The sequence below is a fragment of the Nymphalis io genome, chromosome 19 (genome assembly GCF_905147045.1).
Source record: "Nymphalis io chromosome 19, ilAglIoxx1.1, whole genome shotgun sequence".
Taxonomy (NCBI): Eukaryota; Metazoa; Arthropoda; class Insecta; order Lepidoptera; family Nymphalidae; genus Nymphalis; species Nymphalis io.
Window position 1 is genome coordinate 288,063 of NC_065906.1, and position 17,357 is coordinate 305,419.

At 34.5% G+C, this 17,357-nt stretch overlaps 1 protein-coding gene across 2 annotated transcripts in view; it reads left to right on the plus strand.

Annotated features, from left to right (window-relative positions):
• The first annotated feature begins 799 nt into the window (after positions 1-799).
• LOC126775838 (paired box protein Pax-1) overlaps positions 800-17,357 on the plus strand; it is a 32,117-nt gene continuing 15,559 nt past the window's right edge. Inside the window, exon 1 of one of the 2 annotated variants that reach the window (XM_050497965.1) lies at positions 800-1,000. In XM_050497965.1, coding sequence (XP_050353922.1) covers positions 910-1,000 — 91 coding nt within the window. In that variant the 5' untranslated portion in view covers positions 800-909. The remainder of the gene's footprint in view (positions 1,001-17,357) is intronic. The other variant, XM_050497966.1, reaches the window with a different exon arrangement.

Genomic DNA, 17,357 nt, shown 5'->3' on the forward strand with positions numbered 1-17,357 from the left:
GCACTTGTGATAAGAAGCGCGTGGAGATTTGATTGTCCATCTGTCTCTTTTCAGGCCTAACTCTGCCTGCGACTGTACCTGAACGTTAGTATGTTAGTTACTTTGTTTCTTGGTTATATCTTTACTGTAACTAGCTAAGTATATGAAACTCTTGTGAGTACGTGCCATATACCTATCTATTGTAAATTTCTTATAATTACTTCTCAATACATATTAGGCTTATGTTCAAAATGTAGAGTCGTAAGCAACAAACCAAAATCGTAATATTATATTATATTAAAATTCTCATTCGTATTGAGAACTCATTTATTTAGAGAGCCTCACGTGTAATCGGTAACCTATCAATATAATTTCTAATCTCAAAACTACCTAAGTACAAAGCTCAGATAACACAAAGCGAATAATCTAAACAGCTGTTAACAAAATTAACAAACGTAAAATATCAATTACAAGGCGTGTGCATACATAGCACCGTATATAACAGCCTGCACCCCTCCCTCCTCCCCCTCACACTCTTTACTCGAGCGAGACTTTTCCCTTCATCTCACTCGCCGCCCGTGCGCAGCCGACCGGACGGGAAAACAGACACGGCGGAAACAAAACATTAAACGCAATTAGTACTTTATCTTAAAGGTTTAAAGTCTATATTAATCTATCAGATCAGAGATGCATCAGCACGCTTCGAATAGATGGCGAGACGGAAAAAGGAAAGCGTTTGAAATGGAGCGCGGCGATTGGCTGTCTCGCACCAATGGCGACGGGGGGCGGGGCAAGTCGCACAGGCGGCCGGCGTCGCTGCGCGCGCGCACATGTCACACTCGCGTGATACGCGGCGAACGTGTAACTTAATTGTGCTGGTGGTAGATTAGGTAGATATCGGGTGGTAGTGCGGGGTATGTGAGTGCAGTGATGATGCTAGGTGGTATGGACGGTAAGGAGTACGGCGCGCTGCACGCTGCGGCCGCCGCCGCCGGGTACGCGATGGACACCGGTGAGTTTTGTAAGCTTTCTTGTTCAAATAAAAGCCACAAATTATTTATAAGTGAGTATCAAACATCAGTATTGTTGTTTCTTGGTGTTAGATATTTTAATAAGAATAAATATTAATTATAGTACATTTAAAAGGTATAATATAATTCATATGTAACTCTTACTTCGTTTCGTAACTTACGTATTAAAAATATAAAATCTTTTTTTAATCATACAGGTAGTTATAATATTTTCCCAAAAGGCAAGGTACCAACTTAACACTAAATAAAAGAAATACTCATAAAATTTGTAAACAAAAAAATCTTGTTTATAGGTACCTAATCAACTATACTTCATATCACAGAATTAATATTTTGATAAAAATATTCATTTTTTCACAATAACCTTAAAAAAACTGCGTCAAAATTAAACGACGAGCAGCTCAAATCAAACATTAAAATTATACGCTAAAGTTACCGTTGTCGCTTTGTTTCGTCCTACCGATCCTGAATGTGTCGGTCCGAAAAGATCTGCCAAGAAATTACATTAATCAACTGTATACGTATATTTAATTTATATATCCTCTTTGGTGATAGGACTTTGTACAAACCTGTTGGGTTCGTATGTACCACCCATTGATCGTTATACTTATTGTTGCGTTCCGATTTGAAAGATGAGTAAGCCAGTGTAACTACAAGCACAAGGGACAAATGGGAACGAAGGTTCCCAAGGTTGGTGGCGCATTGGCGATGAATGATTAATATTTCTTACATCGCTAATGTCTATGGGCGGTGGTGACCACTTAACATCAGGTGGCCCATTTGCCAAAAAAACACTAATTCTTCTATTTTTAACTATATAATTTTGTATTGAATAATATATCACATTGATTGAAAGAAATAGTAGCAATTTACATCAGATTATGGAACCAGCAATGCAAAAGATACTTAACGACTAAGTTTAAAAGATCATCTAACATACAAAATAATTTAGCTGTCATTTCTCATTTTTGATTGGTCGTAAAGATTTTTTTGTAAATTACCTGAAATTGGCAAAAGTAAAAATCATTATGCTAAGATTTCATTTAATTTAATAAATTGAATATTAGCAATAAAAAAGAAGTAAAATATTAACAATAGCACTAATAACAACAAATCAAAACTTCATTATCATTTATGTCAATCTTATCTCGAATTATTTCATAATGTATTACAATTATTTATATTTAATCTGTATTTGTTTCGTTTCATTTGCATTTGCATTTTTTGTTTAAATTTGAGGGTTGAAGATTTTTGTTTATTTAAATTCAAAATTTAATTAAGAATATTTAACAAAAAGGTTAGAGAGAAAAATAGAAATTTAGTTTCTGCAAATTTTTTTGGAGGAAATAATTTATAGGTCTACTGAAGCGATGGAGTTTCTTCTTTATGTCATTAACGTATATTTAAAAAATCAAGTACAATTTAAATTTTTAACTAAAAGGTAAATACCTAAATTGAATAATTAATTCATAATTTTTGTCAAGTTTGCATGTGCAATGCTATGTTTTATCGCATATTAATATATAATGTCTCTAATAATTAACACATACAGTTATTACATACCTAATATATAGATATATAGGTATTGTATCAAAATGTTCTTTATTCAAGCAAAACCAGACTAACAGTAAATAAGCCGAATAGCTCCTTTTGAAGGAGTAATTATTATTATTGTCTATTTATTTTGCATTTTCTTTTTCCTTTCGTCTTACCACGGTCTTTGTTAAAAAAAAACAATCAGGCTAATCAATTAATATGAATTTCTGAAAAAAATCTCCATGAATTGAGTATGACTGCTTCCTGTCATAATATAATAATTAGTTATGGAATGCTAAGCGTTTCTAAGCTGGAAAATAATGAGCATGACCTATCATACCTATATAATAGTAAATGGAATACTTTATCAGCTCACGAGGTCTCCTACTTATAACCTGTGTTCCTTCAAACGAGGCGTGAAGAGGCATCTTGCGGGCCTGCAAGACCGCAACGCCTAGTGCAGATCGTTCTTTCCGACTATACTGGCCGTTGTGGCGCTTGGACTCTACTACCACTAACCATCAAGTGGAGTAGAGTCATGTGCCTTCCCGGTGATTTAAAAGTTTTTACGGCTCTTACTTTTATAATTAGGTTCCAATTTCTAAAGATGTTTTTAGCGATAATAGCAGATGCATGCCTTCAGTGTTTAACCGGTAGTAGGATAGTAACTAAACTAATGACTTGAGAAAAGGTCATCGTTAAACGACTATTTCAATATGTCAAATCTATTTTACCAATAATTAAAAATTAAACTATTTAATATTTATAGATACCTATACTATCCACTGGTTACCACGCTGCCCCCTCCTCTGCCGCTAACTCCTCGTTTGCCGATCGAGTCGACATAATATTATACAAGACTTCACAAACAAAATTCAATTAAGTACAAATCTTCACATTTTTTTAATTGTTTCAAGTAGGCTGCGTAGCAATTATAGAAAATTTGGACAGCTATAAATGACGATTATTTTACCAATAGACACGTATTGACCTTTGAACCTGGCTTAAAATTCACAAAATTCCCGTTATATAATGTTTATTCTTCAACAATATAAGAAACACGTGTAAGATACGCTTAATTTTATCGACCGCCCTAACTCCTAACCTCTAGGGACGTACGTGCTGTCGATAACTTGATAAGATGCCGCGTGGAGTCGCCGCGGGTCATCGCTAAAAGACATTCATACGTCTGCTAGTCAACCGTTAAATTGTTCCTTCAACTGTTGTCATATTTATTAATTTGTTAACAATAATAAATCAATAATTGACCACTTCGATCTTATGGTTTTTTTTTAATCACGATTTTGAACACACAAACACATACTATTTCATATTGATAATTGAATTTGATTTGTGTATATTGGAAGTGTGACGAAACCTTAACGTTACCCCCAATACGTTACCATGTTGTCTGTTATAATTACCGTGTCTTCTGACAACAGTAGCGGCTTAATTGTCCTGTATCTTGTGTCCGGAACTTTAAGGTTACTTATACTTGAAACCGAACTACAGCAATAGCTATTGATTGTGCAATAGTGACAAGCAGGTATGAGATAAAAGAGAAAAAGAAAAGTTAATTCAAATGAGCATACGTTGCGATAAAACATAAAAAAAGTAAAAAAAAACATTGACTTAACATATACTACAACTAAATCTGCAACTATTGTTTACACAGACAGAAAATCTACGTAATGCTTATAAAGCTTTCAATTCAATGTAATTTAAAACAAAGGAATTTATATACATATTGTATTGTGCTGTCGCAAATACGTATGAAAGTGATTTCATAGTAGTAAGCATTCAATTGTTCTCTAAAAACAGAACAAAACGAGTTATGGAATAATATATTTATATAATCAAAAGATTAATTTAATTACGATGATTGGGTATCATTTGAAGAAATTCTAATTTTCATAGTTTTCATTTAATAATTCAGAATGAGTCAGGTACATAATCCATTAACGACATTCTAGTCTGGCGGTAGAATATCTAAAGATCAGATTGCTACCCTATCAAGCGCCACGCACACATCTCACACACTATAGCTACTGGACGCGTGATTATGTAATTATAAATATAATTCCTTAAAAAATAAATTACATTATTAATAAGCAATGCAAAATTTGAATCATTTACGTGAAAAATAGGATAGGATAATTGTCATGATATACTCTAGATGAAAGTATATCCGATTGTACGGAACGTGTCATAGCGCTGGACTCAATTTTCGTAAATTCTTAGTACAGTACAGTACAGTAACAGCCTGTTAATGTCCCACTGCTGGGCTAAGGCCTCCTCTCCCTTTTTGAGGAGAAGGTTTGGAGCTTATTCCACCACGCTACTCCAATCCGGGTTGGTAGAATACACATGTGACATAATTTCAACCCACTAGGCCATTTCGGCTTTTTTTTCTTCTTTTTCTTAGTATTTTGCATGTTTAAAATGGTGATATAAAGTTAAAATCTATTTATTCAACTTAGAATTGTAGAAATGGTTTGTTTGCAATTCCGGGGAGTTGAATGGTTTGTCAAAAAATTACACATTAATTTTAATCTCCTATTCAAACAATGCCAGAATAGACTCGTCAAAATGCAATTATAAATAAATAACGCGGTTAAAGTTGTATGTGTGTCGATACCTGTTTTTTGAGCCTGCGCAAGCGCAAACGCAGTGTGCACCGAGATGGAAAAGTTTATCGCGGTTCAAAGGGCGTCAAGGGTTATCGATAAGCGATAGTTCGAACGTCACTACCAATGTAAACCACTACCATTACAATGTGTATATTAAGCGATAAAAAGAAAAAAAAACGAAAGATTTGATGACTATCGGCGCTGAGGATGGGACTAGTGCACGCTTGCGGTTTCGTCCGCGTGACCCTAGTGTTATACTATTATTAATATAATAGAAAAATCTCGCGTTTCCATCGTAACTGTTTGCAACTAGCAACGTACACATGAACCTCATTTCGAGAAAGGAAGATGACGAAATGAATGAACCTGATAGGAAGTGAAGACAATGGACAAATCAAAATCACAATCAATGCATCCACAAATATAAATCTCAAAATGTAATGCCCCTGTTTATAATGTTTAATTACATTGGCTCATTCATTTTTCAAGCAGAAATAAAGCAACACAAAGCATTGATGTTTGGTGGTAGAAAAATTAAAGTAGGTGGTACCCATCCAGACGTACGAAACGCCCTACCATCTATGTTTGTTTGATACCATTGCTACTTTAATCGACGTGTAGAATCGAGTGTCGGTTTTTTTTTTTCGAATAAGCAGCTGTTCTGTTTTGATGCCAGAGTTTATTAATATTAAATTAAAATTACATCTAAAATGCTACATGCTGCCATTTTAAATAGACAAATATTTATGTATTTATTTCTATATTTAAAACGACGTTTTTAATGCATAGTATTGTATGAAGGTTTAATAATCCGTAACACCGTAACAGCCTGTGAATGTCTCACTGCTGGGCTAAAAGCCTCCTCTCCTCTTTTTTGAGGAGATGTTTTGGAGCTTCTTCCACCACGCTGCTCCAATGCGGGTTGGTGGAATACACATGTGGCAGAATTTCATTGACATTAGTCACATGGTTTCCTCACGATGTTTTCCTTCACCGTAAAGCACGAGATGAATTATAATCACATAAAAATTCATTGGTGCTTGCCCGAGTTTGAACCCACGATCATCATTTAGATTCACGCGTTCTTACCACTGGGCCATCTCGGCTCTTTTTTTGCATCTTATGTTTTATGTGTGTCTGTTTATGAAGTAAATATCGATCGATTTTCCATTGTTTTCTCATCATCACTAAAATTGCTTTCTAGTTGACGTTACCTTGTCAAGACGTTACGTTGTAATGGCTTTGACATAACACATCTGCGTATCCTGTATTATTCTGTATCTAAGCAAACTTAACCTGAAGCCAATTCTACTCGATTGTCACTTTATCGAAACGTTATCGTTGCCGTTTGTCCGTTCTCCAATTCTACGAACAGAACGATACAGTTGCGATTCGATTGAAGTTGGATCGGAATGGAATCGGGAACGTGTCGTAACCACTACCCGCTATAAACTAGTAGAATTTTCCCTAAACATAAACATATTTATTACAGACTTTTATGTACCAGTCCTAATGTAGTCTGTAAATAAAATATGATTAATTATAATAATATTAAATAACATAATTAAATCTCCAATTAAAAAATAATAATTATATAATAATAAAAATATAAAAAACAAAGAACTATTATAATCCATAAATTAACCAATTTTTGTAAACGAATATATAAAGAATAATAGTGATGTAATGTGGTCAAAGTATCGATAAAACCTTTTAATTATTATCGGTGACGCGCAGTTATCGCACGAGCCACCATTAATTACTAAACATGGTAATAAATAGTTTATGCGCCGTATCAATATTTTATTTAATTAGAAATCTCTGTATACATTGAACTAACGTTTATCACTAAAATTGTTTAATTTTTTTTTGTGTAATTCAATGTAGGAATTCAATTCATAACCAGTGTAATTACAGGCACAAGGGACATAAAATCTTAGTTCCCAAGGTTGGTGGCGCATTGGCTATAAGCGATGGTTGACATTTCTTACAATGCCAATGTCTAAGAGCGTTTGGTGACCACTTACCATCAGATGGTCCATATGCTCGTCCACCTTCCTATTCTATTCCTATTCTATAAAACTATATCGATGTAATTTATTACGCTGGTTCTTTATCATATTATTATTATTATTATTATTATTTATTTATATATTTAAGTAGCTTTTTTATCAATGTACTAAAATTACAACAAATATTTAATTACTTTAAAACAACAATTTTGAAATTAACAATTTATAATAATTATGCTATGTAGTCATTTTTATAATATATAAAAAAATCAAAATACACATTACAAATTTATAGAAAAACACGCCGTCTAAAAGATTGTCCTGTGGCATAATAATTTTGTTAAGGTCTGTTTTACACCGCATTAACACTCTACTTGTACTCTCTCGTCTGTCTGTCTAGTTTCTATGAATCAAATGGATACCGATTTACTAAGATTATCGTACAGTACAGCCTTTTAATGTCCCACTGCTGAGCTAAGGCCTCCTCTCCCTTTTGAGGGGAAGGTTTGGAGCTTATTCCACTACGCTGCTCCAATGCGGGTTGGTTGAATACACTTGTGGCAGATTATCTTGGATGGCAAAAATTTGTAAATTTGTTAAAAAAATATTCCAAAGGTGTCGTTATCAAAAATATTTAGATATATGAGAAATTTATACTAATCTTATAAAAGAGGAAGTAAATTTGTTTATCTGTTATGCTTTCACGGCTAAACCACTGAACCGATTTTGATGAAATCTGGTATGAAGCAATCTTGAACCCCGAGGAAGGGCAAACACTAGTTTAGAATAATTTAACAAGCAAGCTAATCAGTAGCTACGTGAACTGTACCTAACATCTGCCCATAGTCGACATGTAAGCGGTATGTTTAATATTTATGTTTATGTCTATGCCAAGCATAGACTGCAAGTTTCTAATCCATAGATATATGTTTATGAAGTAGTCTGGAGAGTTTTAATAATAATAATATCCTGGAACATTATCCACAAACGGCCATCTGATCCCAAACTAAGCAGAGCTTGTACCATGGAAACCAGACAACTGATATACTACATATACTACTTTTCTTTTGTAAATACATACTTATATAGATAATTACACCTAGTCTCAGGACAAACAGACATATTCATGCACACAAATGTCTGTCCTGAGTGGGAATCGAACCCACAACCTTGGGCGTGATAGGCAAGTATCTACCGACCACGGCAACCGGCCCGTCTTATATTTTTGACTTCTACGACTTAGATTGTGATGTTGTCTGGTAATAAACGCAGGCACATCAAAATAATATTACTATAAATTAAAAATAAGGCGCGGACGACACATCTGTATAGATACAAATACAAGAAAAAAACCCAAAGAATAAATGTAATTGTCTAAAATAAAATTAGGAAACGACTCTTACATTAGAACATTCCCCGTGGAGCGGTTGACTACAAACAAACCGTGGGTCTGTTTGTCCGTCTCGTCACAGACGGCACTTTTTATTTGTTCATGCAGAAGCTCCGAGAGCAAACACAACGCGGCTACTGGTGGTAAAAACTATTTTAAAACAACAATAACTTAGCATTTATTTAAGTAAGCCCTTACTTGGTAAGTAATGAAAATTATTTAAGTATACTCAATATTGGAAATATTGAGTATACTTAAATAAAAATGAGCAGAAGATCAAAAACCGAGGAATGCGGTATCACTGGATTATCTCGATAATTTATGTTTCTTATTTATCTCCTACTGCTGAAAGAAAACATCGTGACGAAACCTGCATGAGATAGACGAAAGTCTGACACATGTGTTTCTATATTTTTTTTTTTTTTTATAGAATAGGAAGGCGGACGAGCATATGGGCCACCTGATGGTAAGTGGTCACCAACGCTCTTAGACATTAGCATTGTAAGAAATGACAACCATCGCTTACATATCCAATGCGGCACCAACCTTGGGAACTAAGATTTTATGTCCCTTGTGCCTGTAATTACACTGGCTCACTCACCCTTCAAACCGGAACACAACAATATCAAGTATTGCTGTTTTGCGGTAGAATATTTGATGAGTGGGTGGTACCTACCCAGACGAGCTTGCACAAAGCCCTACCACCAGTAAGATGTATGATATGTATCATGTTCACCTCAATTTGTGAGGAAATTAGCTCCAAGCATCCTCAGGAGAAGGTTTAGCTCAGCAATCGAAAAGTTAAAGGAGGTTTTTTTTAAGTATTGCACAAATATTAAATATTTCTTATGTAGTCAGTGCGCTACCAACTTGGTATCTAAGACGTTATGTCCTTTCTGCCTGTAGTTACATTGGCTACCATCCGGTACCATCTACATTAACTGGTGTATATTCTATAACATACTCCAATATCATAATATGCAATAATGTACATATATAACATTATATAATATATATTCTTTGCGAGACGAGATTTACAGTGTCGAGACACGGATTAATTTTAGACTCGAGACTAAGTACAACTCCAAACAATGAATAATGTTACAATTTCCTGTCAATTAGTTTTGTTTACGGAGTCAATGTTTGGACAGCGACGTGAATTTTAACTTTCTTGCCATAGAATAATGAACATTAATGCATAGACAATAAAAACCATGTTAGCGTTACGGTTTCAGATGTAGTAAGTAAATAAAACTGTCGCCGATTTGTTCTTTGTGTAAACTAATCGTATTTAAGCGCTTTGCTTTGTATGAAAGCTTAAATTACTTGCTTATTAGCTCAAACATAACATGCATTAAAGCAAAAAAAGTACAAATAATCTTTAATCTGGTTCATTTTTTTGCTCAGAGGATCGGTATTGTAATTGAAAGGGTAAATGCTCTATACTTATCATTCTACGCGGGCATGATTTGTACAGTAGCTATTTTTGATTTAGAATTATATACTCACTTGTATGTTAATATATCTTGTTATAAGTAATCTTTTTAGCAATATGAGTATATTGCTAAAATATTATAATAATATATTAAGCCACAGTTTTTATTAAATGAATGAAATTTGTATTTGAGTTTGTATTGTATCTCTAAAAGTGTGTGCAAATTTCCAGCGCAATCAGTTCGTTGGAACAGGTTTGACAGACATCCCTACGCACTAACTTGTGAACTTAAATAAAAGCTTGTAAAATGGCTTGGAATGTGTCAACATTTATCATACATATACAGCCACGGATTTATGCCTATGTCTGCAAGGCACCGGCTTAGGAGCCCGACCAGTCGTAGGACCGCACTTAACAAAATCAATATTATAATTTAACTCTAAATTATTAGGAATGGGAAGCCCTCAAATGTAAAAGTTCCTAGACACCCTGGCTCTTTAAGTCCGAGCTTGTAAATACGTCACTTCTACTTGAAATGAAAATTGCAAAACACACACATAAACAACGCAACAAACAGACCCCACGTCATTGTTAATTATCTTATACTGAACATCAACTATTAAATTCAAGTCCTAAACGATATTTTTTTATATTTAACTTAAAAATAAAACGCATTAAATGTCAAGGGCACCATCAATATTGACTGTGTTATCCGAAGCGCCGTCCACTAGCCGGCGCGTCACCTCCTGACCTGGTTTGAGTTTGCTTTCCAAAAGAGCGTGCACGTAAGTGCTACCGAAATAAAAATATCCACAAATACATTTTATACCACGTTATATGTGGCGTTATATTGAAGTAAGACTACGAATAATATAAATTTTCTTAAATCTTAGTAACAAGATATGAAGTAACATATCACGCTGCACTAAGCTTAAAATGGTTATAGTAACTACATTTTTTTTTTTTTATAGAATAGGAAGGTGGACGACCATATGGGCCACCTGATGTTATGGAAGATGGCATTGTAAGAAATGTCAACCATCGCTTATAGCCGATGCGCCACCAACATTGGGAACTAAGATTTTATGTCCCTTGTGCCTGTAATTACACTGGCTCACTCACCCTTCAAACCGAAACACAACAATATCAAGTATTGCTGTTTTGCGGTAGAATATCTGATGAGTGAGTGGTACCTACCCAGACGAGCTTGCACTAAGCCCTACCAATAATATTAATACCTTCTTATGTGACAGTTGAATATATTGAAATGTAATTAGATCGATGTTATCTAATTAAAATATAATCTAATTAAAATATCAAGCCTGATAACTAATATTTAAGAACAAATTAGCTACAATATTACAATAAATTGATGTAATAATATAATATATAGTATATTATTACACAACAATTAAAACATCTATAACCAGTGGATTCGATATCTTTTGTTTCTATTTTAATAGCAATGTCCATTTTAAGGAATTATTATTATTCCTATTCACCCCCGCCCCGGATTTAATGCGTAGGCATACGAGGCACCGGTCTAAGCCAGTCACCAAAAATAATATAAATTTACTCTTACCGATTCGGAATGGAGAGGCTTTAAATTTCAAAGTGCCTGGGGGCTCAAATTAAGCGTACAAATTGCGTAGAGCGGGGACGACCATAAACCTTCAACTTTTAAGCGGCAGCCACTGCGCTATTGACTATTCGAATCACAACATTAACATTTTCTCTGCTTTCATCACATTCTCTTAAATATTAAACGTTAACTAGTTATTGGCGGAATATGAATCGCGTAGAACGCTTTATCAGATTTATCGGGGTCAGCACAAATTGTAAGGTTAAAAATGGAGGTTATACCCACTTAAAATATATTTACGTGATACCGTCAAAGTTTTTGACCTTTTTATATTATAAAATTAATGTTTAATTTCTTCAAAGAGTACAAAGAGCAAGGTCCACTGTAGTGCGTGCGCAAGTGGCGCGGGCGATGTTTGCACACGCATTAGCTGCGCGCGCGCTGAGTCAACAGCGTAATGGCGACAAACAGAGCCGCTACCGATTCCAAACAACTGGGATTTGCTTTTATCGATCAATATATATGTACCGTGGTCTGTCTGCTCCATTGAATTGTTAACTTTTCGTTCTATTTTATAGTAGTCGGATGTGTTAAGGATCTCTATTTATCGGCTTCTATATTTTAAATATTTTATACATATTTTTTTAACAATCTAAGTTTTGGTTTCTTGAACTGCATTAACAATTTTCATAAAAGCATTAATGAAATACTTATAAAATGTAACTAAAAAAAACATTTATATTTAACTAACAAATATCGGACTACGGATAAAGGTTACAACTACACGTAACTTATGCTATCATTCTCGGGATGCCGTTGAGCACCCACTACACTAGTGACAGCTCGCTTCCGCATTCTAGCCCAATAGTAATATAAAATATTTGCAAGAAATATGTAGAAAATGTAAAATATTTCGAGGTTAAGGTCCAGCTGTACCTATAATTGTATCCTCGTGTCGGGCGAGTCTAAAAATAGAACCTTAAATCAAATTCTTCCCCATAAATCTTACAATTTGTTCGACTAACTGTTTCCAACGTTATTGGTGCCAAAAACTGGTGTATTTTTTTATAATTTGTTTCGATGCAAATAATCTTGCGACATTGATAAACGATTATAAATCGTAAACGGAAAATTTAATTTAGATATATTTCAATTAATTATAATTTGATTGATATTATTGTATGAAATTGAGACGATTGAAAAACAAAATCATCACTCCATTGGTCTCGAGTCTTTTGACCTTTACCTTTGAGGCCGTTCCATACGGTGACCAGTTTTCTGCGTGCAATATTTGCATAGGATGTGTAAAATTATAATTTCCTATAAGATTAACTAGATGACAACAGTAACAGCCTGTGAATGTTCCACTGCTGAGCTAAGGCCTCCTCTCCCTTTTTGAGAAGAAAGTTTGGAGCTTATTCCACCACGCTGCTCCAACACTGCACGAGATGAATTATAATAACAAAAAAATCATCTCGTGCTGGACGGCTCGACTAGACTTGACTAGATGACAAATAAGCATTCATTACTATATACATTACTCTCGTTATAATCTATACATGACATACCTACTCTTGTAAAATGACGATGAAGTTTTTGTAAGAGGCGACTTGAGTATAGTATATTTGGATTTTATACTTACGCAGATATGTTCTACGTTCATACGTGTCTATAGAGAACGGGATCACGAAATGCACTTACAAAGAAGTCAATTCGGACGGGTCGGGAAATTTTTTTTTATAGTGTAGGTTGGCGGACAAGCATATGGGCCACCTGATGGTAAGTGATCACCAATGCCTATAGACATGTTAATCATCGCTTACATCGCCAATGCTCCACCGACCTTGGGAACTAAGATGTTATGTCCCTTGTGCCTGTAATTACACTGGCTCACTCACCCTTCAAACCGGACCACAACAATAACAAGTACTGCTGTTTTGCGGTAGAATATCTGATGAGTGGGTGGTACCTACCCAGACGAGCTTGCACAAAGCCCTACCACCAGTGAGTGAATGACGAGCACATGATCATCATTATAAGCACCGGTTTGTCCACTGCTGGACATAGGTCTCTCGTATAGCATGCCACGGAGACTGACCTTCATTGTCCAATCGCCACTAGCCATTTCACGTATGTCGTTACTACACTTTCCTCAGGATTTTCCCTTTCACATGGTATATGTATTACTTGTAGCGCTTTTGATAGAAGTAATGAAATCCAGTTAAAGTCATTGAGATTTAATAAAATGGCTTATGTGGCGCTAACGATACCATTAATCTTTATAATTTCCTACCTTATTCGTCTCTATCGCTAATCTTTAAATATTCCTTATAAGTATAATCTTCCCGAAAATATCTTATTCGACTCGGTATTTATATGATTTTCTTGACCTAAATGTATAATATACACAAGAGCAGGTAATCTAATATTGCAATATCCATTTGTTGCTTAATTAAATGTTTTCTGTTACTCTTATGTTATCTGTATCGAAACTCACCGCAAAAAACGGTCGTGAAGTGTAAGATAGTAAAATGCGATATTGACCATAATAATTATAACTTACAAGAATACACGCATTAAAATAGTATATCACCATAAATCGGTTGTCAATATTTCACGGGCGAGTAATGAAGTGAGTTCTTACAGCACTGCTGTTATGTATTGTGCAATAAAGTATTAAATAAATAAATAATCTAAATAAAGGATGGACTTAGTTTTCGTTGATTTCCATACAAAAGTGCTCTTTTATAAGAACTAACTTCTTACCTCAGTACTGAAATGCTTAAACCCAACTTAGTTCCTATTCTGATTCCCTATTCTGATGCATGTATCTTTTAAATGATATACACATTTATTATTTAATACGATAGGCACATATTATTTCCTGAAATTATATCAATTTAGCATTATATTTAATTTAGTCCTGTAACATGAAGATTAAGTATATTTTGATTTAGCATGACTCTAATCCTAGTAATGTTTTCAATATATTTTTATATACGATACATTTTCTACAGTCCAACTTATTAAAAATACCTTAATTAATTGCCTTTGCGTATAATTTTGTATTCGCTTAAAGCAAAGCATCAACTTTTATACAAAACAATTTTTAAACTTATATATTTCGAGAATAACCGTTTTTATACATGTATGAATGAGGCCTCCCGGATCTACTTTGTTTTATATTATCACTAGCTAATCGTCCCGGCTTTGCACGGGTAGATAATAAGGAAAATGTATTTTGGATTTGCGTAAAAGCCGTTCTTAGTGAGCGTCTACGTTGGGGAAGGGGAAACTGTGATAAATTTCAAGTCAATCGGGCGGATAGTTTAGGAGATCTCGTGATGAGTGGTATTTCGCTTATATACATATATATAGATTTAGAAGATAATTAAGGAGCCCCACTACTTTGTTGCCCTGGGGCCTCCAGACCTCTAAATAAGGCTCTTTATAAAGAGATATAAATTGACTTATCCAATATTTTTATTTATTACTTAGATACTTCTTGGCTCAGACAAAATATAACGTTTTTATCATACGTACACAGCACGTGTAATCTATTTATAAAAAAATATTATCAAATGTTTTTATTTTGACAGAAATGTTATAATTTATCAATATGACAAAGGTCAAAAAATATTCATCGCTGATTGGTCGCTTCGTGTGGAGCGGCCTTAACGTAGTGCTGGCACGTGTCAGGATATCGATAATTAGCGAGACATGAGTTATGATTCGGAATACTCGACACTGTTTATAGGGGTTAATAAGGGCAGCTGTCGCTAAATGACAGCTCGCAAACGTTCCTGCCCTATACGCTGTCACGCTGAAGATTACACCTCATTTTTCAAGAATTTCATTCGTGAATTATAGTGACATCTGAAAGCATAATAACAGTGATGTATTATTGAACACATGCATAATATTTTTTAGTTTTTGCACAATGCACATAACATATATGAAATTGATTTCTGATCTTTAACCATCATTCGAAGAATATAATTATTATAATTTCAGCTTCCTGACAATAAATATTTTTCTTCTTTATATTGAAGACAATGAGGTTAACATAGTTGGTCACTGAGGGGATTCAATCTCGAAGTGCAGTGACAATCAACGCAGGCAAAGTACTCAACCCGCAGTAGCGGTGTTTGCGTAGCGGTCTCGTTTGTCGGCGGCCTGTCGCCGTGTGTGGCCCGAGAGCCCTTCACCTGATTCCCCGCGATTATCAACCTTATTCCAGTACAAACAGAGGTCAATGCCTACGACAAATGTCTTGTTTTATCTTTTTTTATTTTGAGCTTTTTGTACATAGCAATAAAGGTTGGGAATCAGCTGTGATGACGTAAACGTCAAAATGTCGAAGTCGACGTCAAGTGTCTTCAATGTCAATGAATTAATACTTTCCTTGACCGGTCTTATCTAATATATATATATATATTTCTTTATATATTGAACAAGATTAATTTTGAAATTTAAGTACAACTCTTATCAAAAAAATAGCAGTTCCGTTTAGACACTATCTCGTAATGTCTGTGATTTTGGCTTCAATTTGAAATCTCTTTGTAAAATTTTTCGACGATTGTTTATTTCAAAGCGGTAAATGAAAACAAAAATTTAATTACATTTAAAATGTAAATATAGTTTCAGTTTTCTGCTCACTATATATATTTAACACATGAAAATTCAGTGGTGCTTGCCCCAGTTTGAATCTAAAATACTACGCGTTCTTACCACCGGGGCATCTCGGCTTGTGATTATAATTCATCTCGTGCTTTACGGTGAAGGAAAACATCGTGAGGAAACCTGCATGTGTATAATTTCATTGAAATTCAGCCACATGTGTATTCCACCAAACCGCACTGGAGCAGCGTTGTGGAATAAGCTCCAAAACTTCTCCACAAAAAGGGAGAGGAGGCATTTAGTCCAACAGTGGGACATTCACAGGTTGTTACGCATATATGTTTGAGATTAATAGAGTTCGTCAGCAATACGATGATTACGGCCCGGCACGTATATAATTTTTTTCACGACGAAGATATTTATGCTCACCACTTTATTGCAACTCGCTACAAAATCGTGCTGCAGCAAATCATCTTTTATGGCGTTAAGCCCTTGTTACATATATAGTCAGACAGCACAGCGCCTGCCAGGTTTTGCTAGTATTAATATAAAAAATAGTGATTTCTTAAGAATTAATAATATACTGTAAAATAAGCCATATTGATTGTTGCGCAGTAGAACTTTCTGCATAATCTGTGTATCCAGCTCTGGCCAGACAAGCAGCACTTGCTTCTGATTGATCAATCATTGCGATCACTGTAAGGTCACAGTTGAAAACGCTAACGCATATCTCAGTTTATTGTATTGTACATTTTAAATTATTCTTAAAAAAAAATATTTAGTCATATTTATAATAAGCAATTGAAATAACCAAATAATTACTTATTATTCATATTAATATAAGTACCAAGAGTTAGTTATATCACAGATACACACACACACATACAATACTATACTTGTATATCGATTATACCGAATGTTAAAGCACCTAAATAAATGATATTATGCTTATCTAAACAATTAAAAGTTACAACCTATATGTATATATTTGTTTAGAAAACTTTTTTTTATCATAATGAATAAATCAATCGCGTTTGTAATTATTTCATATCGGTGAGCTTATAAATCGGCAACATGGTGGCATTACAGATGTAATGGAAAGTGGTAGAGTGCGCGCGCGCTGGCGATTGGTCGCGCTCGGG